At 42.2% G+C, this 19,715-nt stretch overlaps 1 protein-coding gene across 1 annotated transcript in view; it reads right to left on the bottom strand.

Annotated features, from left to right (window-relative positions):
* Window positions 1-8,843: 8,843 nt before the first annotated feature.
* Window positions 8,844-19,715, bottom strand: part of LOC139364922 (ubiquitin specific peptidase 43b) — an 87,307-nt gene continuing 76,435 nt past the window's right edge. Inside the window, exons 10-15 of the mRNA XM_071102150.1 lie at window positions 17,275-17,352; window positions 16,936-17,065; window positions 13,123-13,489; window positions 12,761-12,919; window positions 11,768-11,938; window positions 8,844-11,519 (exon numbers count right to left, since the gene is read on the bottom strand). Coding sequence (XP_070958251.1) covers window positions 10,384-11,519; window positions 11,768-11,938; window positions 12,761-12,919; window positions 13,123-13,489; window positions 16,936-17,065; window positions 17,275-17,352 — 2,041 coding nt within the window. The 3' untranslated portion in view covers window positions 8,844-10,383. The remainder of the gene's footprint in view (window positions 11,520-11,767; window positions 11,939-12,760; window positions 12,920-13,122; window positions 13,490-16,935; window positions 17,066-17,274; window positions 17,353-19,715) is intronic.

The following is a 19,715-nucleotide window of genomic DNA, read 5'->3' as shown; positions in this document are numbered from 1 at the left end:
GGCATGAGGTAATGCATGTTTCAGTCAGCTATTCTTTCAGGGTGGAGATCACAGAAATGTAGGTGTGGCAGAGGCAGTGGTGTAGAGGAGGGTATACGCAGGTATACCCATATATTTTTCAGTGGGCATTTACTCACTTTTTAATCCCCATTTATAAAAGTAGTGGAGTGGGTATATGCCTTATCAATTAATAGGGCTGATGGAACAGATCATAATGTTTAGCTTAAAATGTTGATGAACTATTATTTCTTCACATTTTAGGTGCAGCAATGTGCACATGGCAAAACGCAATTTGCAGGAAAACACTGTTCTAAAATGCACGCTGCTTCATGGACAGAGATGGAAATATCTGTTAGAAAGAGGGGAGATTAAAAGATGCATCAACTATCATTGGTTAATAATATGAGTAGGATAATGCCTTTGGCTGCTAGACAATGAGAGAAAGTTTAAAGAAAACCAATAGAACAGAAGAACGCATGTAAGTCTTTATATCATGCCCTGGCTATAGGCTACTTTGAAGCAAGGTAAGACATGCCTCATAATATGAAGTAAAACGTACAGATTTCAAACAATTAAGGAATAGGAAAAATATAGCAATGCTAATGATAGGCCTAACTGTACTCTGGTAGATGGAAAGACTTTCCCAAAAACCTCCTCTATTAAATGTTAACTAGCTACAAAGTAGCCCATGCCTACCTGTCATGCCTGCCTGTCTAGTGGCCCTTTCTTTTGCAAACTCATTCTAATGTACTACAGAAACACTGCTAATCAAACAATAGTGCTAGGTGCCTGCACACTTAAAGGGTAACTACTCTCAAAAATACACATTTCTTAGATTTTTCCCAGACCTCAAAAGTGGTCTCCTGATTTAAAGCATTGTTATGGACTTAGAACATGCATTTTTTTTCTTCATGTAAACAAAAAGTATGACTTTGAGAATGAAAACCTGAAAAATTGGGGGAAATCTAAAACTTGTGCATTTCTGACTCAGTTTATCTGTTTCAATAGTAGGCCTACTATTAGCCTGCTGCACAGTACAGCTTGGATTGGCCTGACTGTGAAAGACTAATATGGAATTGATATTTTAAGGTCACTGTTTCAAATATAATTTGGTGCTTTTCCTTCGCCAGGCAGGCCGTTTAGAAAAATGTTTTGAAAAATGCAAAATAGAGTATACCCACTTCTCCAGGGACCACTACACCACTGGGCAGAGGGGCAGAGGTGTGTCTACAGATACACTGTTTAGAGAGAAATAGTAATGCTGTCTTTTTGTAGGCACTAACTTCGCCATAGTTGGTTGTACAGCCTATGGAGAAATTGAATGGCGTTTTTGGATAAACCCTGAAAATAAGCTCTGTGGTAAACACAAGCTTAGAATATATTTGTTTTATGAGGCAATCTTCATGATCTAATATCACTTTTTGTGAATTTTTAAGCATTTATGTAATAATAAAAACATATAAAGCATATAAAGGATTCAGAATTCATAAAGGTCATGCTAACTGACTGATATTATCTCAGAACAAAACGTATAAAATCTCCTAAACCTGTGTTAACCTCAGACCTTATTTTCGGCGGTAATCCCAAAACCCCATTCTTTCCCCATATGAATGGCTGAAAGATTCCGGGTTTTAAGACAACAAGCTGGCGAGCTCTATTCTGACATTGAACTTATATATTTTTTAGAGGGTAGATCAGCTTTAATATTGCAGTTAGATTGTGGCTTCTATCTATCTTCTGTCCTGGTGTGATCCAAATGGGTAGATCATGATTTGCAATGAATAAACTTCCACCAGACCCCCTCTCACCCGCAGAGGGGAGGAGGAAACTGGTGGGGGGGTTTGACACCTCCACACCCTGTCGTAAATTAAAGTAGAAGAAGACTCTCTCCCTCCCTCTTCAAATACCCATAGGAATGTGTCTTTGTTTCACAGACAGTCTTCCCACCAAAACTCTAACACATTCGGAAGTGAATACTGGAACAATATTTCCAACATATGAATGTGGGGAATGGTTAGTGGGGAGCTATAGAAAAATAAAGCCATATTGGTTTTTATTTTGTGATGTCATTAAAAATGGTATGGATGAAATACTGTAACTTGGAAAGTATATCCCCTTTATCTGTCAAGTTGACATCCAATACGTTGTGCATATAATATGAAAAATTATGAAGGTATTTTTGCTAAGATATGAATGCGATTTTAATTAGATATAAGAGATAACTTGCAATCGTATATCCTTGCACAGTAAATAGCCATGCACCGAGTGAGGTCAGAGAGTGTGTCAGACTGATGTAATGTCCCCTTTTGCCAGAGTGCATAAAAGGATTGTGTAAAAAGCCATATTCTGTCAGTCCGCTAGGGACCTTTGTCTCATGTAGTAAGTGTGTATGTTTTTTCTGTGCTATTATTTAGTTAGCTAGTTTTTGGATAAACGTGTAAATAATTAAACCAATTTGTGTAGTAAGGAATAATTTTTGCAGATGCATGAAGTTACGATTGTTCAGAATGATGACTTGATAAGAGGTAATGATTAATAAGATGACTGTTTATTGCCCCAGTCTGAGGTCCTGAGCGCTCTGGAGTAGGTTTTCATCAGGGATCTCGCTGTACTTTGCTCTGTTTATCTTTCCCTCGATCCTGACAAGTCTCCCAGGATGCACCTGAGCTCAATTTTGAGTCTCATAGCAAAGGGTCTGAATACCTACAGTGGGGAGAACAAGTATTTGATACACAGCCGATTTTGTAGGTTTTCTCACCGTTCTTGTGATCATTTACAAAGCATGTAGAGGTCTGTAATTTGTATCATACACGTCAACTGTGAGAGACGGAATCCAGAAAATCACATTGTATGATTTTTAAGTAATTAATTTGCATTTTATTGCATGACATAAGTATTTGATCACCTACCAACCAGTAAGAATTCCGGCTCTCACAGACCTGTTAGTTTTTCTTTAAGAAGCTCTCCTGTTCTCCACTCATTACCTATATTAACTGCACCTGTTTGAACTCGTTACCCGTATAAAAGACACCTGTCCACAGCGGCGTAGTGTGAATTAACAAAAGCGCATTCGCGATAAAAGCACAATCGTTGCACGAATGTTTGCGAGCCAAATTAACTTGGGAAATTGTGTCACTTCTCTTGCGTTAATTGCACGCAGTGTCAGGGTATATGCAACAGTTTGGACAGCCTGGCTCGTTGCAAACTAATTTGCCAGAATTGTACATAATTATGACATAACATTGAAGGTTGTGCAATGTAACAGCAATATTTAGACTTAGGGTTGCCACCTGTTCGATAAAATATGGAACAGTTCCGTATTTCACTTAAAGAATAAACGTTTTGTTTTTGAAATGACAGTTTCCGGATTTGACCATATTAATGACCAAAGGCTCGTATTTCTGTGTTTATTATATTATAATTAAGTCTATGATTTGATATTTGATAGAGCAGTCTGACTGAGCGGTGGTAGGCAGCAGCAGGCTCGTAAGCATTCATTAAAACTTTACTGTGTTTGCCAGCAGCTGTTAGCAATGCTTGATTCACGCCGCTGTTTATGACTTCAAGCCTATCAACTCCTGAGATTAGGCTGGCAATACTAAAGTGCCTATTAGAACATCCAATAGTCAAAAGTATATGAAATACAAATGGTATAGAGAGAAATAGTCAACACGTTAAAATTCCTATAATAACTACAACCTGAAACTTCTTAACTGGGAATATTGAAGAACTGGGAATATTGAACCACCAGCTTTCATATGTTCTGAGCAAGGAACTTAAAACTTCTTAGGGCTAGGCGTCCCGTCAGCGGGACACCTGTCGAAAACTTTCGGAGAAATTGGAGGGTGCGCAATTCAAGTAAATAATCGTACAAATGATGGATATTAAACATTTAGGTACATACAAGTGTCTTATATAGGTTAAACGCTTAAATTATTGTTAATCTAACTGCATTGTACGATTTACAATAGGCTTTACAGCGAAAGCATGTCATGCGATTGTTTGGGAACGGCGCCCCAAATCAAAATATTTTTTAACCAGCACAGGCTTTGTAAAATCACAAATAGCAATTAAATATTAATTTACTTTTGAAAATCTTCCTCTGATTTGCAATCCCAAGGGTCCCAGCTACAACATGCATGGTCATTTTGTTAGATAAGATCCACCTTTATATCCCGTAAAGTCTGTTTAGTTGGCGCCATCGATTTGAGTAATCCACTCGCTCAACATGCAGAGAAAGGAATCCAAAAAGCTACCGCTAAACTTTGTTAAAACAAGTCAAAATCCTCAGGTACCCTAAAATGTAATTAAACTATAATATTTCATACGGAAAGAACTCCCTGTACCAAAACAAAAAACGTGTCCTCTGTTCAAGCCTGAAACCTTGAACAAAGACTGTTGACATCTAGTGGAAGCCATAGGAATTGCAATCTGGGAGCTGGAATTGCATAGGAACCATAGCTTTCCATTGAAAGAGCATGGGCTCTCCAACAAAAAAAATTCTGGTTGATTTTTCTTTGGATTTTCTCCTACCATATCAATTGTGTTATAGTCTCATACATTATTTTAACATTTCTACAAACTTCAAAATGTTTTTTTATCCAATGGTACTAATTATATGCATATCCTGGCTTCTGGGCCTGAGTAACAGGCAGTTTACTTTGGGCACGTCAGTCAGACAGGAAGTGGAGAAAAATAGACCTGTTAGCTATTTTACATGGCACATATTGCACTTTTACTTTCTTCTCCAACACTGTGTTTTTGCATTATTTAAACCAAATTGAGCATGTTTCATTATTTATTTGAGACTAGATAGATTTTATTTATGTATTATATTGAGTTAATATAAAAGTGTTCATTGTTCATTCAGTAGTGTTGTAATTGTCATTATTACAAATATATATATATACCAAAAAAAGCCGGTTTCGGCCTCAAATAATCGGTACCGGTGTTGAAAAATCATAATCATAATCATAACCTCTAATTTAAATGACTTTATTTCATTGATCCCTAATATTCTGAACCGAGTCTGTAGAGAAAACTCAAATTAAAGGTACACCCAATTTAAAGGGATGGCTTTAGATAAATGTACTGAAAACCCTATTGAATGAAAACTCCACAAGGAATTCTGTAAGCCACGCCTGTAAAGCCTGTTACACACCTGCATAAGGTAAGTCTGAATGCCAACTACTGAGAAGTGAGTAGGAAAGGTGTGTGTAAGAAAGGCATACATTTCCCTAAGAGCACAGCTCACATGGCAAGAGAACTATTTGAAATGTGCTCTCTCAATATCAACAAAACGTGTATGACACACTGGATTATGAATTTAAGAAAAATTTGGAATACAATTTTTTTTCTCCACAATATATCAACTTTTGTTAATCAGTTGTTCCCTACACCTTGGTTTTGTAAGTTAAGCTGGTATGATGTGATATGGAAATGATCAGAACCCGAGGCAGTTTAAAGTCCAAGTTAGACAGATACAATGACACATGCAATTGAATATCTCTTGGTTTGTATTATGATATAATAAAGAGAGAAGTAGTGAGAAAAGCTGTGTTTAATTTGCAATTCAAATAAATTCCAGTATGGTAATAAGCAGATATTAGAGGCAGATACAATATATATGTTAAGTCCACTTGTGCTTTATCCTGACGTTGCTCTCTAATCAGAAGCATACATTATCTGATTTGATCATCTGGAGCCTTCATTTACATAATTACAAATCAGGTATAAAATGTAGACTTTTACAAAAGTTGCATATAAAATATAGTCAACCCATGCCCTCCCAAGGAAAGCATCCTTCATTTAGGGTCATTTCCAAAACAAGTGCTCGTTTTGGTAAACAAAGTTAAATAAGATTGCAGAAACCAAATTGATGAGAACAAGCGAAAAAAATAAAGGCATAACATTTGAGCTAGTGTCATCAGACAATGTTGATGGTGTCGTGTCATCAGACAATGTTGATGGTGTCGTGTCATCAGACAATGTTGATGGTGTCGTGTCATCAGACAATGTTGATGGTGTCGTGTCATCAGACGATGTTGATGGTGTCGTGTCATCAGACAATGTTGATGGTGTCGTGTCATCAGACAATGTTGATGGTGTCGTGTCATCAGACAATGTTGATGGTGTCGTGTCATCAGACAATGTTGATGGTGTCGTGTCATCAACCAATTTGTCATGATAGTTGATGGTGTCGTGTCATCAACCAATTTGTCATGATAGTTGATGGTGTCGTGTCATCAACCAATTTGTCATGATGGTTGATGGTGTCGTGTCATCAACCAATTTGTCATGATGGTTGATGGTGTCGTGTCATCAACCAATTTGTCATGATGGTTGATGGTGTCGTGTCATCAACCAATTTGTCATGATAGTTGATGGTGTCGTGTCATCAACCAATTTGTCATGATAGTTGATGGTGTCGTGTCATCAACCAATTTGTCATGATAGTTGATGGTGTCGTGTCATCAACCAATTTGTCAAGATGGTTGATGGTGTAGTGTCATCAACCAATTTGTCATGATGGTTGATGGTGTAGGTGTCATCAACCAATTTGTCATGATGGTTGATGGTGTAGTGTCATCAACCAATTTGTCATGATGGTTGATGGTGTAGGTGTCATCAACCAATTTGTCATGATGGTTGATGGTGTCGTGTCATCAACCAATTTGTTATGATGGTTGATGGTGTCGTGTCATCAACCAATTTGTCAAGATGGTTGATGGTGTAGTGTCATCAACCAATTTGTGATGATGGTTGATGGTGTAGGTGTCATCAACCAATTTGTCAAGATGGTTGATGGTGTAGTGTCATCATATGGGGACACCATATGGGGCATCCCATATGGTCCAGTATATTGCATAGCTACTACTGTATGTCTGCTAACACAATCATACTGTATATGTCCTACACATTAACATTATAGTTTAGGAGAATAGTAAATTATTGTATAATTTCATTGGGTTTAAATTCTAGATAATTTCAGATACATGAAGTCAACTCAGTTGATGGCCAGTTGATGGCCTATGCTTCTCATGGGGCGATGGGCCTAAGTAATTAAGTAACTCAGAAATCTAATAGATAAATACATTTACTCTAATGGTGTTTTTCCCTTTACAGAAGCACTGTATGCCATTGTGTTGGTATTATCTGTATTACTACTACATATATTCATATACAGTTGATGTAAGCTCAAACACATGTAACATAAAACACACATCATAGGTTTCCATCCATGGTTGCTGGGAAATATGCACTGACTAGAACATACACAGAATGTGCATATATCTGAATTGGCATGTACCCTATGGCTGACAATTAAAATGCATTACAGCACTCTATAGGAAAAGTTACTCAATGATCTTCATTTAATGTAATAGATCGTCATGTACAGTGGGGCAGAAAAGTATTTAGTCAGCCACCAATTGTGCAAGTCCTCCCACTTAAAAAGATGAGAGAGGCCTGTAATTTTCATCATAGGTACACTTCAACTATGACAGACAAAGAAAAAAAGAAAAAAAAAAAGAGAAAAAAAATCCAGAAAATCACATTGTAGGATATTTTATGAATTTATTTGCAAATTATGGTGGAAAATAACTATTTGGTCACCTACAAACAAGCAATATTTCTGGCTCTCACAGACCTGTAACTTTTTCTTTAGGAGGCTCCTCTGTCCTCCACTCGTTACCTGTATTAATGGCACCTGTTTGAACTTGTTATCAGTATAAAAGACACCTGTCCACAACCTCAAACAGTCACACTCCAAACTCCACTATGGCCAAGACCAATGAGCTGTCAAAGGACACCAGAAACAAAATTGTAGACCTGCACCAGGCTGGGAAGACTGAATCTGCAACAGGTAAGCAGCTTGGTTTGAAGAAATCAACTGTGGGAGCAATTATTAGGAAATGGAAGACATACAAGACCACTGATAATCTCCCTCGATCTTGGGATCCACGCAAGATCTCACCCCGTGGGGTCAAAATGATCACAAGAACGTTGAGCAAAAATCCCAGAACCACACGGGGGGACCTAGTGAATGACCTGCAGAGAGCTGGGACCAAAGTAACAAAGCCTACCATCAGTAAAACACTACGCCGCCAGGGACTCAAATCCTGCAGTGCCAGACGTGTCCCCCTGCTTAAGCCAGTACATGTCCAGGCCCGTCTGAAGTTTGCTAGAAAGCATTTGGATGATCCAGAAGAGGATTGGGAGAATGTCATATGGTCAGATGAAACCAAAATATAACTTTTTGGTAAAAACTCAACTCGTCGTGTTTGGAGGACAAAGAATGCTGAGTTGCATCCAAAGAACACCATACCTACTGTGAAGCATGGGGGTGGAAACATCATGCTTTGGGGCTGTTTCGGGCCAAGTATCGTGAGATTTTGAGTGAAAACCTCCTTCCATCAGCAAGGGCATTGAAGATGAAACGTGGCTGGGTCTTTCAGCATGACAATGATCCCAAACACACCGCCCAGGCAACGAAGGAGTGGCTTCGTAAGAAGCATTTCAAGGTCCTGGAGTGGCCTAGCCAGTCTCCAGATCTCAACCCCATAGAAAATCTTTGGAGGGAGTTGAAAGTCTGTGTTGCCCAGCAACAGCCCAGCAACAGCCTCAAAACATCACTGCTCTAGAGGAGATCTGCATGGAGGAATGGGCCAAAATACCAGCAATAGTGTGTGAAAACCTTGTGAAGACTCACAGAAAACGTTTGACCTCTGTCATTGCCAACAAAGGGTATATAACAAAGTATTGAGATAAACTTTTGTTATTGACCAAATACTTATTTTCCACCATAATTTGCAAATAAATTCATTAAAAATCCTACAATGTGATTTTCTTTTTTTTTCTTTTTAAGTGGGAGAACTTGCACAATTGGTGGCTGACTAAATACTTTTTTGCCCCACTGTATATTGGAACCTTAGGCAAGAGATGTTTTGGGTTGAAAATGAATGAAAATCAAGACATCCCTGCCCCTCTGCAGAGTACATCAGACAGCAGCACCTTCACAGTTGGTATCTTTAAGGGAGTTTGCCATGGCAACAAGGGAGCAGGTTTAATCCCCCCTGGTGAGTTATTGTGAAACACAGGCAGTAACTTTCTCTGGAGCTCAGCAGTGGGGAGATACAGGGAGTGACATTAAAAGCCTTGAAATTGGCTGTCAGTCTGTCCCTGCTGCTCTAGAAGGGGCTGACCTAATCCACTGGTGTGAGGAGGTTCCACAACAGTTCACCATCACATAATAGCACCCATCTAAGTCCACACAAGTCAATGTACTCTTTCTGATGATTTTTTTCTCCATTTAGATTAAAATAGAAAGTCCAAGATATTGTCTGGTATTCTTGTATGCTCCACAATGCATCTTCAACTAGATTATCTAGACCTTTATCAGGGTCCTGATGAATGTTCTGATTGACACAAACTTTGGTTCAAGATCCATTAGATCTATTGTTGAGTATACAAGACCATCACTGTGCTGGAGTACATGGTGTGCCAACTACCCTCTTTTCAACCCAGTATTTCAATCATGTTAGTTACGAACATAAATCGGCATTTCATTCCTCTACCCTTACTTCTCCTCCAATCAAACACCGTCGTTACCGTACGGTAGTCAGTAACAGGTGTGTAACAACCAGGTTATTACAGTACTTATTTCTTTCAGTTGCCAGTTGCCACTGACAGAAGATTATACATGATGAATATTAGCAATAACATAAGTGTATGAGGTCCCAGCAAACAGTTTGCTGTGGAAGCACAGACAGACAATCATTTAATTGAATCCTTTCGTGCAGGATATTCCTCCACGGCTACATCAATAGAAAATCAAGGACAGCATACAACCAAGAAAGATGCTTGACATGTTTGTGGAATAAATATGATCAGAATGCAGCAGGGTTACCTCTCCATTGTACACAGTCTGCATAGATTCATGTACACACAAAGACAATACGTCAATAAACATCAGTGTTAACAGAGGGTTCATGGTGCCCTTCAGAAACAACAGCTCTGCTGGCTATACTACAGAGACCTGGTGACCGTCTGGATGTGATGTGTGTCAATCAATAGCGTGGTTCCAGTGTTCAACAAACAATCATTCTGAACTGTCACAGAGGCACTTACATTAAACAGAAGACTATGACAGACAGTTAACTGTTACGCACTGCATTACTGTTGGCAAAGCCTCCCCTAAGAACCTGTCTTATAGTAACACTGTGACTATTCCTCTGCTCTAGCAGTGGTGGCCAGACTGCTCAGCTCACCCTAACATGCTAACCCTGACAGTAGCATTGGCACAAACTCTAAATAAAGAGACACACACGCCAGATAACTCTACTGCTGTGGCAGCAGCCAATTAGCCTAGCGGTGCGGAGGGAGTCAGAAGCAGGACTCGGGGACGGGTCTCTGCTGCCTGCCCAGGGAGGTGGTGCTGTAGCGTGCCCGCTGCAGGGTGGCATAGCTGGGCTTGTCTGTGGCCAGGCTGCTGCGGGGGGCCGGGGGAGCTACCTGCCCGTTCCTCTGCAGAGAGGAACACCTGCGCAGGGTCAAGTCCAGTTTGCTCTGGATGTTACTGGAGCTGTGGGCACGCTTGATGTCAGCAGCAGAGCTGTGACTCCCTGCCCTCCCGTTGACAAGCTGCCCTTTGCTGTGACGGCAGTCACTTCTAGGAGCGCCGTTGGCCCTGTATTCCTCCAGCGCTACACCGTTCAGGGTCCCATTGGAGAGGGAGAGTTTAGACAAACTACCGTTTGCCACCTTGCTGGTTCGTCCATGGCCATTGGCCCGGACTTCCTCTCCCTTGCTAGGTGTCCTCTGAGTGTCTTTCTTCAGGAAGCCTGATTTGAAAAAGGACAAGAGGCTGTCGTGGCTCCTTACCTCCTGACCCCTCATCCCCTTCCTCTCCTCAGGCTGTAGACCAGCCTGCAGCACCCCTACCCTGGAGGTCATCCCTGCTTGGGCCTTGGGTCTCTTCAGTGTGGAGTCCCTACTTGGGGGGGCACTGTGGCTGATGTGGACCCCATCAGTAGAGCCTCTATGGGGGTGAGGGTCCAGGGTCCTGCCCTGGTCCTGCCTGAACCTCTTGGAGGACCTCCGGCCAAGTGAGCTGTCATCCCTGACTTTAGTGATAATACTGAGCCCCAGGCTGGAGCTCCTCTCTACGGCAGGCCTGCTCTGGCCCTCTGGTACTCTTGGGGAGTCGCAGGCCTCAGAGTTGGACCTGTCCATGCAGCTCAGGCTGCTCCCACTGGGGGAGCTGCCCAGGTCCCTGTGCCCGCCCTGGGGTGGGGTGGCCACTAGGGTGATGATGGGGTCCTTGGTGCACCGCGGCCTGCGCCCTGACTCCAGGTACTCCACCAGCTCCCCTCGTCTGGGGGCGGAGGGTTTGGGGCGGTCCTTGGAACCAAAGGACCAGCGCAGGGGCAGTACTTTGCTCAGGGTGTCCTTAGTGGGTGACCTCATGCTCACGCTCCTGCCCTGAGTGCCTCGGACAAATGGCTTATTCTCAAACCCATCTGGACCCAGAAGAAAAAACAAACACCGTTAGGATTCTTTCTCATATTCCTCCTCTTTTATAATGGTTCATTGATCGACTTATCTACATAATCATCTACTTTTTAATGATGTAATGAAATCCCTATACACAGAGATAATTCTCTTTGATTAACAACCAGAACTTCAGACCAATCAGACACAGCGAGCCATAGTGGTTTTATTTATTTAGAGACATACTGGGGAAATGGTGTCCCAATGGGCTACTCACCTGTCTCTGTTTTAAGAGGCTCGTCCTCGAACACAGGGAGCTCTGGGGATTCGGGGGTTGGTGTGGGGCCAGGAGGGCCAGAGGTGGACCCCCCAGAGAACAGGCTGCCCCTATTACTGTCCCGCGTCAGACGGATCAGCCAGTGGTCTGATGTGGAGGAGCTGGTGGAGCCTGTAGAAGTAGAAGTTATAGAGAGCTAAGTGCCATCTACTGGACTCTCAACACAGCTAATACATACAAACCTGTCTCTTTTTCCTAGAGAGGGACAGTAGGCGAAACATTTCGGAAGAGTTTGCGCATATATTATAACAACATTTTGTTAGTTGTTGTTAGTTTGGTATCCGAAGTCTATGCCCCTTTGTCGGTGATTGGTCAACAGTAGGGATTCTTCAATAAACTTTTCATTGTGAAATACTGCACCAAACATCTTAGTTATATGTAAAAAATGCACGACTAAGATCAAAAACATCTAAATGAATGACAGATTTCTTGAGTTATCTTAGATTAATTCGGACTATTTTGAGGAAGTGTATACTGGCTATGGCGTCTCAAGAGGGACAAACAGTACTATTGAAGCTTTTTTTCTCGTTTTTCAAGTGAAAGTCTTTTAAGGGAGTACACGTTCACTTTGCCTATCCGAGTTCTGCTAGGAGCAAACCAAACCTAGTATGCAGATGCCTTCACTGTACCTCCATCCTACGATGGACAAGGTCATTACACACTGCCAATCATATACTCTTTTGATTTCAACATTAATGCTTTAAATTCAAAAAATGTCTGGATACTGTCAGTGTAGTGCCATTCATTATTGGGCGACGAAAGCCATCATTTCACCAATAATGGATTTCAGAAGCCTTATTTCCATTACATGGACTTAGTAAAGGTCAGTATTCTTCCAGAACCAATTGGTATATATCATCTATTGAAATGACACAATAGAACTGCAGGACATATTGTAGACCGTGTTAATTAAAGGACTTCAACACGGCTCACCTCTGAGAGAGGAGCTGGCTGACCATGGAGGGATGGTGTTGCGTCTCTGGTAGAAGAGGATGTAGGCTCCCCGTGTGCACACCTCCCCCTCTGTGACTGGCTCTGCACTGCTGTCATCATACCCATACCACTGGGCGTCCAATGAGTTCCTGCAGAACGCTGCACAGAGACACAGACACCGGTACTTACATACAGACTGAAGAAACCACCACCATATCTTTATCTTTATCATCAAACACATTTTTGGACTGGATCTCACTTCAAGACACCTTGCTGATTAAGACCACTTTCAATGAGATTGATATTTCATAGAACATTTACAGGATGTGAACATGACAGCCAGACAGTCCCTCCATACAAACCTGTGTAATGTCCCCCGTGCATGCCTCCGTGGTGGTTACATACGGCATAGAGGTCATATAGGAAGTCTGGAGGGGCCACGTCGGGTGGGCAGGGCTGTTTCCAGGCCGGGTGCAGGGGGCCGGGGAGCAGAGGACCGTGGGGGGGCAGCCGGGTGCTCTGACTCCTCTTCACCACATGGGGCGCCATGTCTAGGCCGTCTAGGGGGAAGCGCACCAGCGTGGCCAGCTTGTTGCGGCGCTCGCCCACCTGCCGGAAGCGCTTGAGGTGGAGGATGAGGATGTCAGGCAGCGTCCACAGGCTCATTTTCACCATGCCCTGTTGCAGCTGCTTACAGTGGGGACATTTCCATGCATCGTCTGGAGCCAGCTGGCAGAAAGAGAGAGAGAGAGAGAGAGACAGGTGGAGAGACAGGGAAACAGAGAGAGGGCGAGAGAGAGAGAGAGAGAGAGAGAGAGGGCGAGAGAGAGAGAGAGAGAGAGAGAGAGAGAGAGGGAGAGAGAGACAGAGAAACAGGGAGAGAGAGAGAGAGAGAGAGGGAGAGAGAGACAGAGAAACAGAGAGAGAGAGAGACATTGAAACAGAGAGAGGGCAAGAGAGAGAGAGAGAGAGAGAGAGAGAGAGAGACAGGGAAACAGAGAGAGGGCAAGAGGGAGAGAGAAAGAGAGAGAGAAACAGGGAGAGAGAGAGAGAGAAACAGGGAGAGAGAGAAACAGAGAAAGAGAGAGACAGAGAAACAGAGAGAGGGCAAGAAAGACAAGAGTATTCATCCATGTAAAAAAAAATAAAAAAAATAAAAAAAATAAATCTTGTCCCTCAATCAACCCACTGAAATCATTTCATAACACTCTCTCAAGGTGCTACATTGGATTGTTTTACATTTTTGTATTGTAATTTCAGAAAATGTCCATAATGTATCTTCCGCTAATTGTGGAATGATAATATTTCACAGTATTACTTACCCACCAGTGTTGTGATTGGCTGTGTGCTTTTCCTATTGATTTATCCCGCCGGAGCGGCAGCTGTTCTGACTTTATGGCTGTGTTATTTAGTGAAAATCGCTCATTCCTGGTTGCAAAAATTCGACATTGTCCGCTCAATTTCAGTTTATGTGAGAAAGCAAGCACTGAATAGTGTAGGGAATCATTGTACCATCTAAATCGCTATGAAATATATTTTCAATAAGCAAAAATATTGTTTTTCCAGCAGTTTGAAGCTGGTGGACAATGTTTTAGACATGAAACGTGGTCTGATACAGGTCGCGGTGGTCTTCAGTGATAGCTCTGTGCATGAGACCGTGTCTGTTTCATCAGAACAGTATGTGAAGCCGAATTTTTCAGTCACTTTCACAACCTGTTGCTGGGGCGACCGCCTCCGGCACTCTAATCCCTCTGATTAGTGTGCATGAAGAAGAGTGGAGGAAGGAGATGGAGGCAGCTGTATCCAATAATCTTCATGTTCAGTTGAGGATACTAATCTGGTCACAAATGGAGCTAAAGAAAGCCTAGTCATTTGCCTCATGAATGGCAATGGGAAATGATTCACTCCTATCAGAAACAGACATAGGACTCAAACAATGTCCAGGAAGAAACTAAGAGAAGGCTCTTGAGGAGGACATGTTCTGGACATCTATCACACATGTCAACTTTATAAGCGTATTACATAAACCAAATTACAGGCTTTGAAATTCACGTACACCTCTATTACCTAACTAACATGGTCCAAGCACACCAAGACAGTCGTGAAGAGGGCACGACAAAACCTATTCCCCCTCAGGAAATTGAAAAGATTTGGCATGGGTTCTCAGATCCTCAAAAGGTTCTACAGCTGCACCATCGAGAGCATCCTGACGGGTTGCATCACTGCATGGTATATCAACTGCTCGGCCTCCGACCGCAAGGCACTACAGAGGGTAGTGCGTACGGCCCAGTACATCACCGGGGCCAAGCTTCCTGCCATCCAGGACCTCTATACCAGGCGGTGACAGAGGAAGGCATAAAAAGCCACCCTAGTCATAGACTGTTCTCTCTGCTACCGCAAAGCAAGCGGTACCGGAGCTCCAAGTCTAGGTCCAAGAGGCTTCTAAACACTTTTTAGCCCCAGGCCATAAGACTCCTGAACATCTAATCAAATGGCTACCCAGACTATTTGCATTGCCCCTCCCTCCTATGCTATCCTCTGTTATTATCTATGCATAGTCACTTCAATAACTCTACCTACATGTACATATTACCTCAACTAACCGGTGCCCCCTGCACATCGACTCTGTACCTGTCACGCCCTGATCTGTTTCACTGTCCTTGTGCTTGTCTCCACCCCCTCCAGGTGTTGCCCACCTTACACTTATCCTCTGGGTATTTATACCTGTGTTTTCTGTCTGTCTGTGCCAGTTGGTCTTGTTTGTCAAGCTTACCAGCGTTTGTTCCTGTCAGCTCCTGTCTTTTCCCAGCCTCTCTTTTTCTCGTCCTCCTGGTTTTTGACCCTTCCCTTCCCTGTCCTGACCCTGTACCCGCCCGCCTGACCACTCTGCCTGTCCCTGACCCTGAGCCTGCCTGCCGTCCAGTACCTTTGCTCCTACTCTGGATTATCGACCCCTGCCTGCCTTGACCTGTCATTTGCCTGCCCCTTCACACAGTCTGCACTTGGGTCTTACCTTGATACCTGATAGTACCGGTACCCCCTGTATATAGCCTTGCTATTGTTATTTTACTGCTGCTCTTTAATTATTTCTTACTATTATTTCTTACTTTTTAAAGGTATTTTTCTTAAAACTGCATGGTTGGTTAAGGGCTTGTAAGTAAGCATTTCACTCTAAGGTCTACCTGTTGTATTCGGCACATGTGACAAACAACATTTGATCTGATTTGGATATTCAGAACGTTCCCTGAAACAACCTCTTCATATAAAGAGGTGTGGATGGGGCAGAGCGATGGGGCATGACTGTAAACAATATATTGTGGTACAGTATAACTGGGAGCAGGAAGATCAATCAAGCATTCGAAGGGAAAGACGTATTCTGATTCATAAGTCGTTTAGACACTGATCTGGGTGTAGGTACAGTTAAGCGAGAGCATACAGTTCCCAGCAGAAACACAGTCCATTCACAGCTCTAATAGAATCCCAACACTCCACGGACGGGAAAATAAGAGCCCAATTGGAAAGATTAATTCCACCTCAGGTCATCTTGATTGATTCGACTGAAGGCAGATTTTGTTCTTGGCATCATGCCACAGCATTCACATCCTTTGATGTTACTGTTGACGTTGCATCTTATAATACTGGGGCGGTCTGTAAGAAGCATTATGGATTCCATAATGATGTCCTTAAAGGGATTGTTCACCCAAATAATAAATGTGCATCTTATTTTTAAGGTAGCATACGATTAATGAATTAGCAATTTGGATGAATTTCCCTTAAAGGACTGTTTCAAACTAGAGGCAGTCTCCCCTATAAACAAAAATACAGTGTATAATGAAAATCACAGGTAGGAAGGATTTCCTTGTTCCTCGTCAGTCATTCAGTCAGTGGGTTCGGTACATAAGGTTCTATGACACATGTCAAACTCATTCCACTGAGGGCCGAGTGTCTGCGGGTTTACGCTGCTCCCTTGGACTTGATTGATGAATTAAGGTCACTAATTAGTAAGGGACTCAACTCACCTGGTTGTCTAGGGCTTAATTGAAACAAAAAAACAAAAACCAGCTGACACAAGGCCCTCCGTGGAATGAGTTTGACACCCTTGTCTAAGACTATAGTGAGACAACAGATTGGACTCAGCAGTGGTTGTTGCCTGACCGTAGGAGGAGATAATGTACCTGTTCCTCTTTAGTGTAGAGCTGAAAGCACTCGTCCAGGGTACAATTGTGCTGCTGGACGTGCTGCTGATGCTGGCCTCTCACACTCTCAGCATCCTTCACCACCTCCTCCTGGATGTTCCCAAAAAGGCTGCAGGAGACCGACCACACACAGACAGACAGACAGACAGACAGACAGACAGACAGACAGTTGGGAACATGTACACAGAGAGAGAAAGAGGCTGCCAGGCATTAATAAAATAAGGCATGTGCAGCAGCATACATACTGTTTTATGATTACAGTTGGTCGACAATAATTCAGGGCTAGAAAGTTTTAGACTGTCACTGAGATTGACTGACCAGTCTTTGATTCTGTGTTCCCACTCGATGATGAGCTTCACATGGGGTGGTCCTCCTGAGCCACAGAGATTAAGAGCTCTGGGAACAAAAGGGTCAAAGGTCATCAGATTAGCAAGGTAAAACTTCAGCATAATCCCTTACTGTCCATCTATTATTCAGGTGGTATGTACATTTTGTTAAGGTGCTTTCCATTGAGTCTTACCCTCCTCACCAGTGGCCCACCAGTGTTTTATGTTAATGTAGGCCAGTGTTTCCCAAACTAGGGGTTGCAACCCCATGTGGGGTCTCAAGATTTGAAGATGGGGTCACAAGAGAAACTCTGGAGAAAAGATCCTGCTTGGTTCATAGAACTGGGGTTATGTCAGTAACCTCCGGTAGCCGCTAGATGTGGTTGTAATAAACAGACAGGTCTCTGTTTTCTTCCTACAAATGTGGCTCTATCCTTTGAACGGTTTAAGATATATAAAATATTATGACCCCTTCACATGTGTGTCACATGTGTGTCTGTTTCCCTCTACAATGCCCACAAGCCTTATTAGAACAGAGTGGACAAGATCAGGCACTAAATCAGGGAAAAGAACATCATCAATGATTGTTATTTTCTGTACAGAAGATCATAGAAAATGATTACTGTCAAAAGTATTATCAGATTGATTTGTAATAGATTGTCATAGCCCAATTAAATAAGTAAACATTGGCCGTTGATTTCATCACTTTTCTTTTTACATGGTGGGGTCACAAAATTTTTTAATATCAAAATAGGGTGGCGGGGCAAACCAGTTTGGGGACCTCTGATGTAAACTGCGCTGTTATTTTTCCATTAGGAGTGTGGCACTAAAGACTTATTTGCGAGCAGAATCATCAAGCTCTGCATCATTCAAGAATAATGTTGTTTTGCGAGAAGGTGTTAAAGTTCAGAATTAGCCATCATGTAAATGCCAGCTGAAAAGTACCCAGGGCTTTGCCATGGCTCCAAGTCAGAGCAGAGCCATGGCCTCGTGAGACATAGGTGCCAGCCCACATAGATGGAAACAGAAAAGTCTGAGCCTTCTGGCGTAAAACACCAAGGTAAATCCCCATTGGAAATGCGGCATCGAGACCTTTTCAGAGGGTCTTTGTGCAGCAGCATGTGTTTATAGACTCTGTACAGCCACTAGGTGTCAGCAGGACCTTACAATTAAACATCCACCACACTGGGATTCACAAAAAGGAGTAGATCATGGATTTGTAGATAATGCTTTCAGAAGTGCGTTTTCAGAGGCTGAATAAACAGAATATCCACAAACTATTCACACAACAACATATGTTTAAATGGTAAGAAAGAAATCGATGGTAAGAAAGTAGTTGAAGAAAAAAGGAATGCCCGCAACTCTGGTATGCTCCCATGGTGATTTAATCAGACGCACAATAAAGACAATGTTTTGATCCGAGTTGAATCTTAGTCCGGTCAAGAAAGTAGTTCAACATTAGCTTTTCATTCAGAGTCTGTGTTAACGTTACTGTAGGCCCCTTGAAACCCTGACAGCATTGGATATCATCATGTTGGGGTCCTTTCCCTTTCCTTTCCTAAAGCATGTTATGAATCAGATTGATTTAATGTAAAAGTCAAGTTTTATGTGCTTTACCAAACCCTAACAGCTAAAACAATGCATGAGGCTATTCTTGGTGTGATAGAGCCCCACCAGAAACCCAGCTCCACTAATTAGGTCAGTTATAAATAGGAAATAAATAGTAGGTGGGATTTTAAACAATTTGTGACAGATTAATTGGGGATTTTCCTTAATGCTAGTTATTCATGAGCAGTAGAAGAGGTGGAATGGGGACAATACAGAGAAACAATTTATTTTTCAGTCTCTACTACAATGGAGCGTGTTTTCTTGACTCAAAACGTCTGTGACAGTTGTGCTTTTATAATGGCCTCGAGAGATCCATCCAGTCTCAAAAGGACTCAATTATACAGTATTTGAATTCAGAAATATCTCTCAGAGCAGCTGGCAAGATTGCCTACAGTTTTCTTGGCAGAGAGTAGAATAGTAAGTTCACTATCACAATGTCTATGACTGTATAAATATTTTGCTCTGGGGATCCTTCAGGTAAACTACATTATATTCTGGGCTGAGAGTCAATCAAAGCCAGCTGAACTCTTCAAGCGAACACTTCAAACAGAATTTCATTACACAGTGATCTTCATGGCTACGGGGTGCCTCTCAGTATGAGCCCCGGAGATTTCAGATCTGTAGAGACAGTACATGTATCTCTCCACAGGCTATAGCTGCTTTCATTTACCACCATCACAGCTACTATTATGACTCTACACAGCCCTGCTCATGATGAAGGCTGGCTATGGACACCCACAAAATAGCAACAGGATAAATGCATCTATACTGGTCAAAGGAGCGAAGTGGGATAGCAGACAAACTATATGCTGGAAGAAGAATGTT

Source organism: Oncorhynchus clarkii, chromosome 13 (assembly GCF_045791955.1).
Source record: "Oncorhynchus clarkii lewisi isolate Uvic-CL-2024 chromosome 13, UVic_Ocla_1.0, whole genome shotgun sequence".
Classification (NCBI taxonomy): domain Eukaryota; kingdom Metazoa; phylum Chordata; class Actinopteri; order Salmoniformes; family Salmonidae; genus Oncorhynchus; species Oncorhynchus clarkii.
Note: the sequence above shows the minus strand (reverse complement) of the source record. Positions and strands in the feature narration are given on the sequence as shown.